This window comes from Coffea eugenioides, chromosome 9 (genome assembly GCF_003713205.1).
Source record: "Coffea eugenioides isolate CCC68of chromosome 9, Ceug_1.0, whole genome shotgun sequence".
Lineage (NCBI taxonomy): Eukaryota > Viridiplantae > Streptophyta > Magnoliopsida > Gentianales > Rubiaceae > Coffea > Coffea eugenioides.
The window spans coordinates 3,145,662-3,157,804 of record NC_040043.1 but is presented as its reverse complement, the minus strand read 5'-3'; the positions used below and the strand labels follow the sequence as shown (position 1 = coordinate 3,157,804).

Genomic DNA, 12,143 nt, shown 5'->3' with positions numbered 1-12,143 from the left:
TCTTTTAATCTATTTTGGAGCCCTAAGGAAGAATCATGTTCTCTTTTCATTCTATTCTTTTCTAAAAATAATTAGTCGTGATTGCCGCCTGGTGGTGGGGTTGCTGATAAAAGTACTCTAATTATTAATATACACAAATTAGCGTTTTACTAGAGTTCCATTTTTCTTACCTTTTAATTACTTCTTCCGCTAATCAAGGTATCCACCAGACAGAAAAAAAAAATAGAAAAGAAAAGAAAAGGTATCCACCTGAACACCCTAACTGATATCTAACTGTTGTACTGATTTGTTTCTGCCGAAGATGGAAATGGAATGAAGAATTCCACTAATCGTTACATCCAATGTCAAATTCAAACATCCAATGTCAAAGGAGTGCTATGCTTAGGTATAAATTGTGGAGAAATTACCTTGATCAATGAGTCAGACAGGAGAGATGCCGAGACGGAGAATCGAGCGATCATATACTACGTCATAAGAATAAGATGCATCTTATGGATAAAGATACAAAAAGGGGAGGTTTTTTACATTTTCTACAGAAATACAGTAGTGATACACACCTCTTTTCCTCTTAACTAGCAATAGACAAGTACGCGTCGAAAGTTTTTTTTTTTTTGACCTCACAGGCGTTTCTCTTAATTTTTTTTTTAACTTAGGCACGAAACTCGAACCGAACAAACAAATGTGATTATTGGAATATCCCATGTATAGTCCACTTTGGATAACCTTTCTGGAAAAGAGCCTACTCCTTTTGGTATTCAACCCCATCCACATTTCCTTAAAATAATAATACTAATAATTTTAAAAAAAAACCACCTACATCATCCATAACAGGTAAGAGAATGAAGGGACCCACACAAGTCACAAATGCGGGCATTTACTTCGATCGCCTATATGTTACTAACCATGCACCATGTTACCAAACAGCTTGTCCCATCAAATAGAAATAGAATAGTCTGGAGAATAAGCTGAACTTAGAGCCTAGTTTTTTTTTTTTTTTTTTTTAAATAATAAGCTGAGAATGTTTTGGCTTCAACAAATTTTAGCAATTGACTTTTTGTGACCAAAATACTAAGTGGTGATTTACTCCCTATCTAACTTTGCATGACAATTTGAACCCTTTCTTCCACCTAAACCCTAAGATGCAGCATCAGTAAATACAGATCCTTGTTGACCCTGGTGCTTCCACTTGCCAAAATTTACCCCATCCTCTCATGCTTATGAAATTAAGACGGACGATCATATCAAATTAGGACAGACAATGATCAATCATGTTAGGTTATACGATACATAAAACTTTTTTAACTAGGATTGTAGGGCTTTACCCCGAAGGGAGCCCTTCCAGAAATTCTCAATGGCCTAGGCCAAACCCAGGCCAAAGAGGGGGTTTGGAAATAGTTTTCAACCAGCAATAGACGCGCCTCGGTTAGAACCTCACTAGCTGCGTCATTGCCCCAAGCGCAAAGATAGAAAGTACCCAGTCCCCCGGCGGCCTTTTATACTGCACTGCTCTCTTGGGTCTCCCATACCAAGTCGATGTGGGATGTAAGACAAATCCTACAAATAGATGTAATCGAGGCAAGACACACCAATCAATCCCACTTGAAGCTTCTAAATCAGAGACTTCTAAATTTTAAGTTCAGCTTATTATTTAAAGCAACCATCAGTTCTCCAGCAAAATCCTTCAATGAAGTTACCGACAAGAAGCAGGCTGCACTCTAACATTAAGGGCGCCAGTGACTTCGCAGTCTAGATACTATATTGAGAACAAGATTGCATCCAGCGCTCATAGATAAGGATAGTTTCACTAGCTTCCTATTCCAAAATGCCATCAGATTCACTGATAATATCTAGAAACCCCCAGTAAGGAGTAAAGTTTGATGATAAGCTTAGCAGTTGAATTTCTTGTGATCCTTTTAGATTGCAGTACACTAGAACGCTGTTTAGATCATACACCAATATTACGAAACCAAGAGTGGGGTTCAGCCTTCACATTATAACCAGACATCAAGCAAAGAAGTGCAACAAAAGCTAACAGAAAGAGATGGACTCTCGCTGAAGATTAAAAATGGGCGCAGAACTTGGTATTTCACTGTCCTCCGAAGAAAATGGAAAGGGATATCTTAACAGTCACTGCAAGATGTATATATAAGAGCCCCAAGCAGAAATCTTTTTAGGGCCACGAATGGCAATTACAGCACAATATCTAGAAGAAATCTGAACCTAAAATGAAAGCAAAGAAGACATCAGTTGATGGTTTTAATTAACAGTTTAATATCTTCTGATTGCATATGATGATTGAAATCTAGAATGTTATTCAGATCAAAAAGCAACAAAAAAACAAGTCAAAACTAGGCTGTTGACATTATAAGGGACAAGCGTCCTTGAGAAGAAAGCAACGAAAAGGAACGGTGAACAATTGGATGTTGCTTGAACATTAGAAGGGTGCATAACCTGGCAGTTCATCCTTTCAAAGAAGCAAAAAGATACTCTGTGATATACCTACTTAAGCTTGAATACCAAATTCCAACAATAATGTGTGATTAACCTTGTCAGATGCTGGGCCAACAAATTGAATAGGACCTGATACCAAGTAAAAAATAAAAAAGAATAAAATTTAAGCGATTAACAGCGAAAAAGCAAAAATAAACAAAAACAGGTATTAAGTTCTCCTGGGTAATAAGCCAGATTAGAGGAAAATAGAAGCTAGCATCTCTTCAGAGGCAAATGATATAACTAGACTAAGCACATTGAGATTAACTTAAAACCTATCTTCAATAACAGAACAAAGGATGATATCTTAATCATACCAGGAGAAATGTATCGGTTGTTGAGAGCCCACTCTTCTCTCAGCGAAGCAAATTGTTTGAATGGTGCACCTGAAATATCCGCGATCAGAAATTAGTTTACTGTTACAGAAGGTCAGAAAAGAAAGTAAAACTGAATGAAAATCACATAAGTTCATTGTTCATGCATTTTGCAACAAGAACCACCACATTTGTTGTAGAACATTGCCAGCATGATGGACTGATGAACCACAAGAGGGAAAAAGAAAAACGCTTGTATGTGAAGATTTTCATACCTTCAAGTTCCACCATTGCTTTTTTAATCACTGGCTTGAACTTACCTAAACAGAAGTAGAAGTAAAATATAAAATGTAACGCTTTATATTTTGGCAGAGTCAACAAGGTTAAAAAAGCAAAAGCTCCTATTGCAGGCCAAATTTCTTAGTAGAATGATGTTCTGTGACACGAGCTGTCAGACAACTTATAAATGGCTGTTGATTTGTATACCATGTCGCCTCTCAACATCCATTAATGAAGTCAATGCCGTTCCTCCAACAGTCCATTCTTCAACTGGAGCGGCCAAGTTCCCAACCTAGAAGAACAACCAACCACTGATACATGAAAGTCTGTTCAAGGGTAAATAAAAAGTTCTGAACACCAGTAGGAAACAAACTTGTAAGAAGACTATTGTGAGGAAATCCAGCCAGAATGGAGCTAAACATGCTTAATGATACAAATAGTAGTAAAAGAAATTGGGCAACAGAGTCAAGAAATACGTACTGATGAAATTAATCCCGTTTTCCCACTTTGAAGCAGTGCTCCAGCACCATAACCCAGTGCATAGCAGTATGTAGAGTCAAAGTTAGAAGGCAAACCGCACCTTCCTTCGTATCTATGATGTGGAAAAACGGAACAGAAAGCCAACAATTTAGAAATGTCAAAACTTGCTAAGACAAGGTGATAGTCATGGTAAAAATCGACACAACTCAAAGAGCAAAACACCTTAAATAAAAAAAAAGAAGAAGAAGAAGAAAGTTGAGACATCAACATATAAAAAGCTGACAATTACCCGAAAAAATGAGATTGTCCTTTAAATTGACCCTTGTAAGCACCAGCCTGCTTCCTGTTCTCCAACTCAGTTTCAACCATTTGAATGAACATTTTCTCTGTTTCGATTTTCGCAACCTGCATCCATGTAACAACCATAACTAAGATGCCCATCGTAACATAGGTATACGGATTGACATACTGCAGCAGTGAACCCTATCAGCACCTGGACATTTCCATGTGGATCTCTCTCAAGCATCAGTTGTTCCTGAATTGCTGCAGGCAAAAGTTCAAAGAGCTCCAGGGACTGAGGCTGGAGTTTCTGTTTCCAAAGACCAGCTTCATCAACTTCGTCATGAGCCAAAATCTCATTAAGCTCTGCAATGAGCAGCTGGACCTGAAATTTGCGAGCAAAGAATCAGCCAATCCAAGGCCAAGCAAGAGAAAAAACTAAAGTGCACATGGCAAGCAAAGAATCAGCCAATCAAAGGCCAAGCTGATAGGCTAAGGAAGAGAAAAACTGAAGTGCAGAAGGAAGAGCAATGTTACAAAAAAGACTTTCAATAGCTTGTGATCACCAACTAAAGAACAAACAATCAAAATAGCACAAGTGATGATTTTACCTCAGGAATGAAATCTATAAGCCCTTCTGGGATGAGAATCACGCCATAATTGTACCCAAATTCTGCGCGTTTTGTTATTATATCTACAATGTAGTCGGTCACATTCTTAAGCGTCTGCTTCTTAGCTGCAACCTGCATAATAGAACTTTTTTCAACAAGTGCTACAAGCTTCTAACTTGAGAAAGAAATGGCAGAATAAACTGGATAGGAACAAATAATTCGATCTTTAAATCACACTAAGGCTCAAGCTTTTAGGATTATTATTTACCATACTAAGAGAAGATTCATTAGACATTCACCCCCTCACAATATGATAGATATGCAGTGCATTAAAACGAGTATGGTGATCCAGGAAATTCAAGATAAAGCTAGGTTAAGTAAGAAGTACCTCTTCTCCAATAAGAGTAATGTTAGGATGGGTTTGCAGAGCACACTCCAAAGTGATGTGGGAAGCAGCACGCCCCATAAGACGTACAACTGCAAAAGGTATAAAGTCAACAACACGTATAAGACAAAATAATAGAGAAATACAAAAGCTTATGCATAGGCTGAAAAGAGAATGCACAGCCATGAACTGTATATCAGATATTACCATTAAATACTTATATGTAATAGCCTGATCAAAAAACATATTTAGGACAAGAAAAATATGGACATAGACAATATCAGCCAGAATGAAAAGGTTCTAGTATTTAGTGTTATGTGATCATCTGGAACAAATACACAAGCAAACCCACACACAATCCAAGACACAATTCAAGTAACACCTGAATTTATGCTATTTTAAATAACTGAGCAGCGGTTGGAAAATACACAAGAAATTAAAAGCATTAAAAGACATCCAACAACCCAGGATGACAAGGTCAGAGGCAGGAGATAAGACAAAGTAAAAGAAGATTTACAGGAGTGGAAGCACATGAAGATGGACAAAACAAATTATGCAAGAAACCATATACTGGCACCATGCTGGCAATTCATTATTTTCCCTTCCCAGATTCCTAAAATAGTTTTTCCAGCCAAAGTCAAAGTTGCATATACTACATACAAATCCTAAAGCAGAATATGCTTTTGATAAAAATGCTGAGTGTAATTGACATTAGGGACAGGCTTCTATTTCTGCTTCAGGCTAAAGGAATTTGCAGACAATTCTTTTGAAGATCAGATTACTTAAGTGGTCACGACCAAGCAACAAGCTAAAGTTCTATATCGGCCAATAATGGAAATATTAAACGCAAATATGGATTGAGCATGCTACAGTGCTTCCTATTTCATAATATCCATAAAAGTAAAAAAAAAATGTCATAGAATGAATTTTTAGGCCTACATCACTCACAATGATAATATTTTCCAGTTGAGCGAGCATCTACCATGACATTTCCAATCATTTCAGCATATATCTGCATTTACAATACATATTTAAACCAATCATCAGCAGTTGAGAAATAATCACAATCTTGACTGACAAGGAGAGTAACCAGAACAATACATACAGTGCCTAAGACATGACAGATTTTGCATGCAACCTGACGTCTATTACCAGATAGCATATCAAGCTAAAATCAAATTATAACTACATGAAAAATAAAAAATTCATCGAAGATGATTTCAGTTTCATAATTGACAAAGACTTTGATGCATAAAAATGTAAAAGATTTAATATTGAAGATCAGATTTAATATTACCTTGCAGGCAGTATCAAATCCAAAACTTGCTGGAACCTCTTTGCATTTCAAGTCACCATCAATTGTTTTTGGACATCCAATCACCCGAGTCTTCATGTTTTTACTCCTGAAGTATTGGAAAAAGTTAAACAAGCTATATCGAAATTTTGCAACAACTTCTAATCACTACAGAGTGATGGCTAGTATCAAGAAAACTAAGCATCCTGAATGGATTTCAGAATAAAAGACTATCATGGCCAATTAAAAGCAATTTACCTGAAGTTCTCAGCAAGGAGACATGCATTTGTATTTGAATCATCACCACCGATCACAACAAGCCCATCCAAATCAAGTTTCAATGCAGTTTCTTCAGCTTGCTTAAACTGAAAACGAGTTTCATATGTAACCTCTTCATCAGTCTAAACCTCGACACCCCATGGATACAAATGCAGATAGTTTAATGGAGAACCGAGTCAATACCTGTTCAGGAGTCTCAATCTTGTCTCTACCACTACGGATCATATCAAATCCACCCTGATATGAAAGCATGCAGTTAGTGAAGATTTACTATACTAGCAAATGTACAGCAGAACTGTGTTCTGAGTAAAATGCAGAATGTTTGACCAATTGCAGACATCATTCTCAACTTTCATTTTCGAGTAAAAAAAAATTTCCTAATAGAGTTAGGAACAAAGATCAAGACACAACATCTCACGGATGATGTGAAGGAATGACCACACTATCAACTTAAAGTGGTAACCATATTACTACCATAAATTAATAAGGATACCTTAAGAGTGCAGGCTCAATCAGAAATTCAGACATCTCGTCTGAAAAGTATAGAGCTCGATTAGAGGGAGAAGGGGATATAAAAACTAAGAGCAAAATCATTCATCATGGAAAAGTGTGGAATGCATTATGCCAGGTCTGGTGCCTTGTATTGTAAAGAAAAACACAGTGACACAGTAAGGAATCATAGGTTCCAAAATTTGTTTGCCTATTCGTATCGACATTTGATGAATAACGTTATGTATATCAGAATATGTTGCATCACTCTGATGTGTGAGAATTAAAATCCTAACATTGTCATTGAACAGAATTTGGTTAACAGAAGTTTAAGCTTACCTGGTTTCTGAATGGGTAGATATATTCTGAATTCAACACTGTGTACTTGCACTTCATAATTCCAGCTGGTCCACCCCTAAACCCATACAACGTGCTTCCTTTGCAACGATCCTGCAAGTAATCTAGGAACAATTTCCATAGACAAACCAACGATCATCCATGTACCAAGATCATAGAAATGCCAACAGTCAAATGTTCACAGAATACTCTCAGATCTAGGCAATTGGAAAAGTAATGAATCAGGTAATTCCCTCTTACTATTAAAAGAAGAAAAAGGTTCTGACCATAAATTCCAGAAATAACATTGTGTCCTCCAGGAGCTTGGCCTCCTGATAACACCACGCCAACCTTCAAGCTTTGTGGTGCATTTCCAGCATCACCTGGTACCAACACTGCTGATGGTTGTCCAAACAAGCATGGGAACAGCTTTTTTATCTCATCTATGTCATCAAAGCCAGAAAAAGACTCAGTTCAGCAACACCTCAAAACATAACAAACTCTGGATCTGATGTTCAAACTCAAGCATGGGGTGTCTTGGTGCAGCTCACAAGAGCTCATAATAATTATCGCATAAGCAGCCAATGTCAAAAAGAAAGAAACGGAGTTTCAACCACTTTCCAAATCATTCATCAATTGAACATCCAAAGTAGCCCAAACAGAGCTTCAAACTAAAAATCTGATTTTTATTAGCTTTGTAGTTGAGTCAACTTTCATGCTCCAACAAAACAGGGCCTAAAAAGGAAGGTGCACTTGATTTCTGCTGATACCAGCGATAATGTTAGTTCATTGTTAAACTATGATTTGTTAAGAAGCTAGAGGTTTGTCTAAACAGCCTCTTGCCCTTCCTGTAAGTTAGCTTCACAAAACATGGACTAAGATAAACTTACAAAATTACAATTGTTTCATATCAAAGTGGAAAACTCAAAATCTTTTTTTTTTCTCGTAAGCTCAACTTTTATTGAGCTTTTGACAAGAACGCGCACGCATATACATCAGAGAGACTATCAAGGCAAATCTGTAAGAATATACAATCATATAGATATAAAAACTAGGAAGGAAAGGCCTAATGACTGAGACAAATCTACATTAGCCTGACTTTGACTTTATTCCTATCCAACTTGCTGCAATCCACGTTAGTCTTTCAGAAAAGTTGAAAGCTTTACGGTAATATCTATAATTCACGTGCAAGTTTTGAGTCAAATCCTAGAAGTCTTTTCTTTCTACCTTGCTAGACAAATAAATCCAAAACTTTGACTTCATTCAGCACTCTAGTGAACAGTCTTAGATCAACAAATCACTCACTGCTCTCAATGACCACGGATTAAGCTACTGCAACATACTAATCGCCAGTTGCACAAAGTAATTAGATTCAGGTGCAGAACAAGACTAACAAATATGTCGTCAAACATCTGCAATTAGCAAAAGACAAGTCCACAGAACTTCCGGACTCACTACTTTTCCCCCATAATTTACCAAGCTAAGCATAACCACTAGCGCAGATCACGAAATGCTATATTTTCTACACGCAGTCAGAAGTGTTGGCGCGTGCAAGCAAGCCGCCAAGACCTCGAGCTCAGCAAAACAAAACAGATTCGAAGATAAATCCGACTACTACTACCACCACCACTAATTGGCTTCCACGAACAGATCACTTTTTAATATAAGCGCATTAATAAACAAAAGACTGATTCCTATACAGGAGTAGTGCTGACCTGGATTGCAGGCAGCGGAGCTGGGAGGACCGTCGACGACTTGGAAGGATTTGCGAAGGACAGCAGGGAGGGAGAGAGAGTGATCAAGACGGTTGTTCTGAACTTCACTGTAAACGGAGGTGAAGCGGCCAGTGTTCTGAGGCTTGGCGTCGCCGTTAGAGAGGAGAGTAGCCGCAGCGGCCGCCATTGAGATCGGAGGGGTGAGGAGGAGTAGAAGTGAGCTTTTGAAAAAGCAAGGACCAAATTCAGATTCTTTCGGGAGATAACTTAGCAGTAGAAGAAAGTGATAGCTTTTTGGGGCTTGCTTTGCGCCGTTTGTCTCTTTCTTTGCCTGTGAATACTATACTTGACACGCATCGAAATGGCAAAAACGTCCTCAAAGTCTCCGCTGGATTCCCTGTATAGTTGGGAAACGAAGCAAGGGCTTTTACGTAATCAATCACCCTAATACGCACGCGAGTTGAACACGCGCTTCATTGTCTGTTACTGTTTGTCTATGCCTCCTAGTGCTAGTGGTACGGAAATGTTAGTAGTATGATCTGACTCAAGAAGAGGCTATAATATGTTTACTCCTAATTTCTCATTTTAAGTTTTTTACTTTTTGAAGCATCTCATTTTAACTTTTGTGCGTTTGAAATTGCATAGATTATTATTTGAAATATTTATCATAGTATTTTAATAGTATACCTTTTTAAATTGATTAATTGTTGTTGCAATACCCAAACCTTTTCTTGAGTTTTTTTGGTTTGATGGGGGAGTGGTTGGTGGTGGGGATGGAGGGTTTTGTTTAGGAAAGGTGGTGCTTTCTTTTGGTTGTGGTTGGTAGGTAAGTGCAGGTGGGTGTGAAAGGATATTCCAAAAGACAAGTCCGTTTAGATTAGCTATTTTTTGGAGTGTTTTTGAAAAATTTTGCTGTAACAGAGTTTTTAGATTATATTTTGGAATATTTTCAGAAAATATTTTGGAATATTTAAAAGTAAAAGAGTTTCTAGAATATATTTTGAGATATTTTTTAAAAATTTAAAAAAATTTAAACTAATTTTTAGATTACCTTTTAGAGTACTTTTTAAAAATTTTTATTATATTTGAAAAACAGTCCCATCCAACAGAGGAACTTCGATCCCATTTGATGGGTAGGTATTTAACACTAGAAAACAGACCCAACAACCAAATAATAAAGAAAAATGTTTTTGCACTCCCATCATTATTTTATCATATTATTTTTATTTATTAGATTATATTACAAAATAAATAGTGAAAATGTAATTGACAAAAAATGAAATCATATAATTTTTATTTATTACATTTTATGATAAAATAAATAGTCAGACTGTAATTGATAAAAAATAGAGTGCAAATAACATTTATTGAAAAAGAAAGTGGTCACTGTCCAGCCTTCTAAGGCTTGGTGGTGTTGGGAGGTCAAGAGTTCGACTCTTGCCTCCCACCAAAATTGTCACAATATGTGACGGTTTTCGTTGATCATTTTCGATGGAGTTTCTACTCATATCGAAAAAAAAAAAAGAAGAAAAAGACAAAAAAAAATGAAATGTTAAAGGGAGTGTTCTAAGATTTCAAATGGACTTGTTCATTGCACAATTTGACAGGCCTATTTGCACTGGGGAAGCAAGCTGTTCATGTGTTCCCAACTTACACATTTCGGTCCTCGAGGTTCAATACTTTAAAATTTATCATTAGCATGATCCCTTTAATGGGCCTTCGGCCTCTCGAAGTATTAGATCAGACGAACATGGAACTGGGTTCCATTTGGACCCTAGCCACTCCGCATAGCCCATAGGGATGTATAGTTCACTAATCGAGTTCCAATCCAAGATTTTGTTGACATGCACAGAGGTCGGAGGGATCCCACCAGTCCATCCAAATCCTAAATACCATATTAAGACTTCCAAGATTTTATTTAAATTGTATTAGTACTTTAGTGCCCTGCAAAATTTTTAATTATTGGTTATATAATATATATATATATATATATAAGTTGTGTATGACAACCAAACTGCTAATCTGATATCGTATTGGTACAATGCAAGCATAGCAATTCATGATGCAAGGAAATTGAAAAAAAGAAAGAAATATGAAAGGAAATACAACTCCATGGGAAATCTATTTGTGCTACATCAAAATTAGAAAAATTATATCTATTAGCCTGTGAAATTATATAAAATGTAAAATGGGAGGACCAACTGTTATGCCTATGTAGTTTGTTTTCAAGTATCGGCTTTTCTTCATTCGTGCAAACTCTTTTGTTGCGAGGACCCTTTTATTTTTCTTTATAATTTCTTCTATTGTATTAAAGTCTTAGTTTACTTTTTATTTAAATAATTGTTTTTCTTTAGATATAAAGGTACAACTAACCTTTTTTTCATGTAGAAGAACTAAAGAAAATTATAAATTTTATTTTAATATGTCATTTTACACATTCCATATTGATATGGAAATCATTAATAAACTACCATAGAATTAGTGTATCTTCACTTCGTGAATTTAAGTTTTGTTATTTGGATTTGTACTTTCTCTTTTAGTATAAGCTTTTGAATGCTAGTTATTGTGTTGTAAGTTTTGAATTTATTTATTTTTTATTATGCTCTCAACCCTTCTCACACCCTTCCTACCCCTCAATTGCTAATTCTGATAATTGAATTCTGAACCTGATAGTGGAAAAAAAACTCTGAAAACCCTCTTCTAATTACTGAGCTAACCCTAATGGTTGAATTTAAATTTGTTATATTTTAGTTAGTAAATTATTTTTTTTATTTCTGTGTATTTAGTTATTCCCCCCCTCCTCCCCCACCCCCTACATTTCTAAACTAATGCCCGGTTCGGTCCACACGTTTACAAATTCAGCCCATTATGTATGATGTATTAGATATGTTTCCCTGAATAGATGAAACAACGAAGTACCCTTCTATCACCCTTTCGACATTATATTGCTGATTCGGAATTGTTAAACGAATAAAAAGTTACAGTATGCAGAACGGGTCCTTGCTTAAACTGGAAATACTCTATATGATAATTGTCTTCCTTTTAACCAAAAAACAAACACTCGAAATCCTAGTGTACCTTTGCTTGCTGCATAGGTGCAACTAAGTCGCCTATAATTCACGTTCCTGTATTAATTATAGTGATAAGTTAGCAACTTCTATATGGTAAGGCTAAAGCTTGAAAGTACATATA

General features: G+C 36.4%; 1 protein-coding gene and 1 non-coding gene across 2 annotated transcripts; both read right to left on the bottom strand.

Moving 5' to 3' along the window:
* Positions 1 to 1,314: 1,314 nt before the first annotated feature.
* On the bottom strand, positions 1,315 to 1,465 carry LOC113748551. Its single transcript, XR_003464404.1, has one exon. It is a non-coding gene; the product is annotated as a U4 spliceosomal RNA (small nuclear RNA).
* Positions 1,466 to 2,059: 594 nt separating this feature from the next.
* LOC113782882 (pyrophosphate--fructose 6-phosphate 1-phosphotransferase subunit beta-like) lies at positions 2,060 to 9,231 on the bottom strand. The gene is made up of 16 exons (XM_027328828.1): positions 8,952 to 9,231; positions 7,524 to 7,679; positions 7,240 to 7,361; positions 6,595 to 6,648; positions 6,391 to 6,497; positions 6,136 to 6,241; positions 5,787 to 5,850; positions 4,842 to 4,930; positions 4,454 to 4,585; positions 4,057 to 4,227; positions 3,853 to 3,968; positions 3,564 to 3,675; positions 3,291 to 3,375; positions 3,080 to 3,124; positions 2,808 to 2,876; positions 2,060 to 2,580 (listed from the first exon to the last, which is right to left on the bottom strand). Exons 1-16 carry the CDS (start codon positions 9,136 to 9,138, stop codon positions 2,504 to 2,506), a joined length of 1,692 nt encoding a protein of 563 aa, XP_027184629.1. The 5' UTR covers positions 9,139 to 9,231; the 3' UTR covers positions 2,060 to 2,503.
* Positions 9,232 to 12,143: the final 2,912 nt, after the last annotated feature.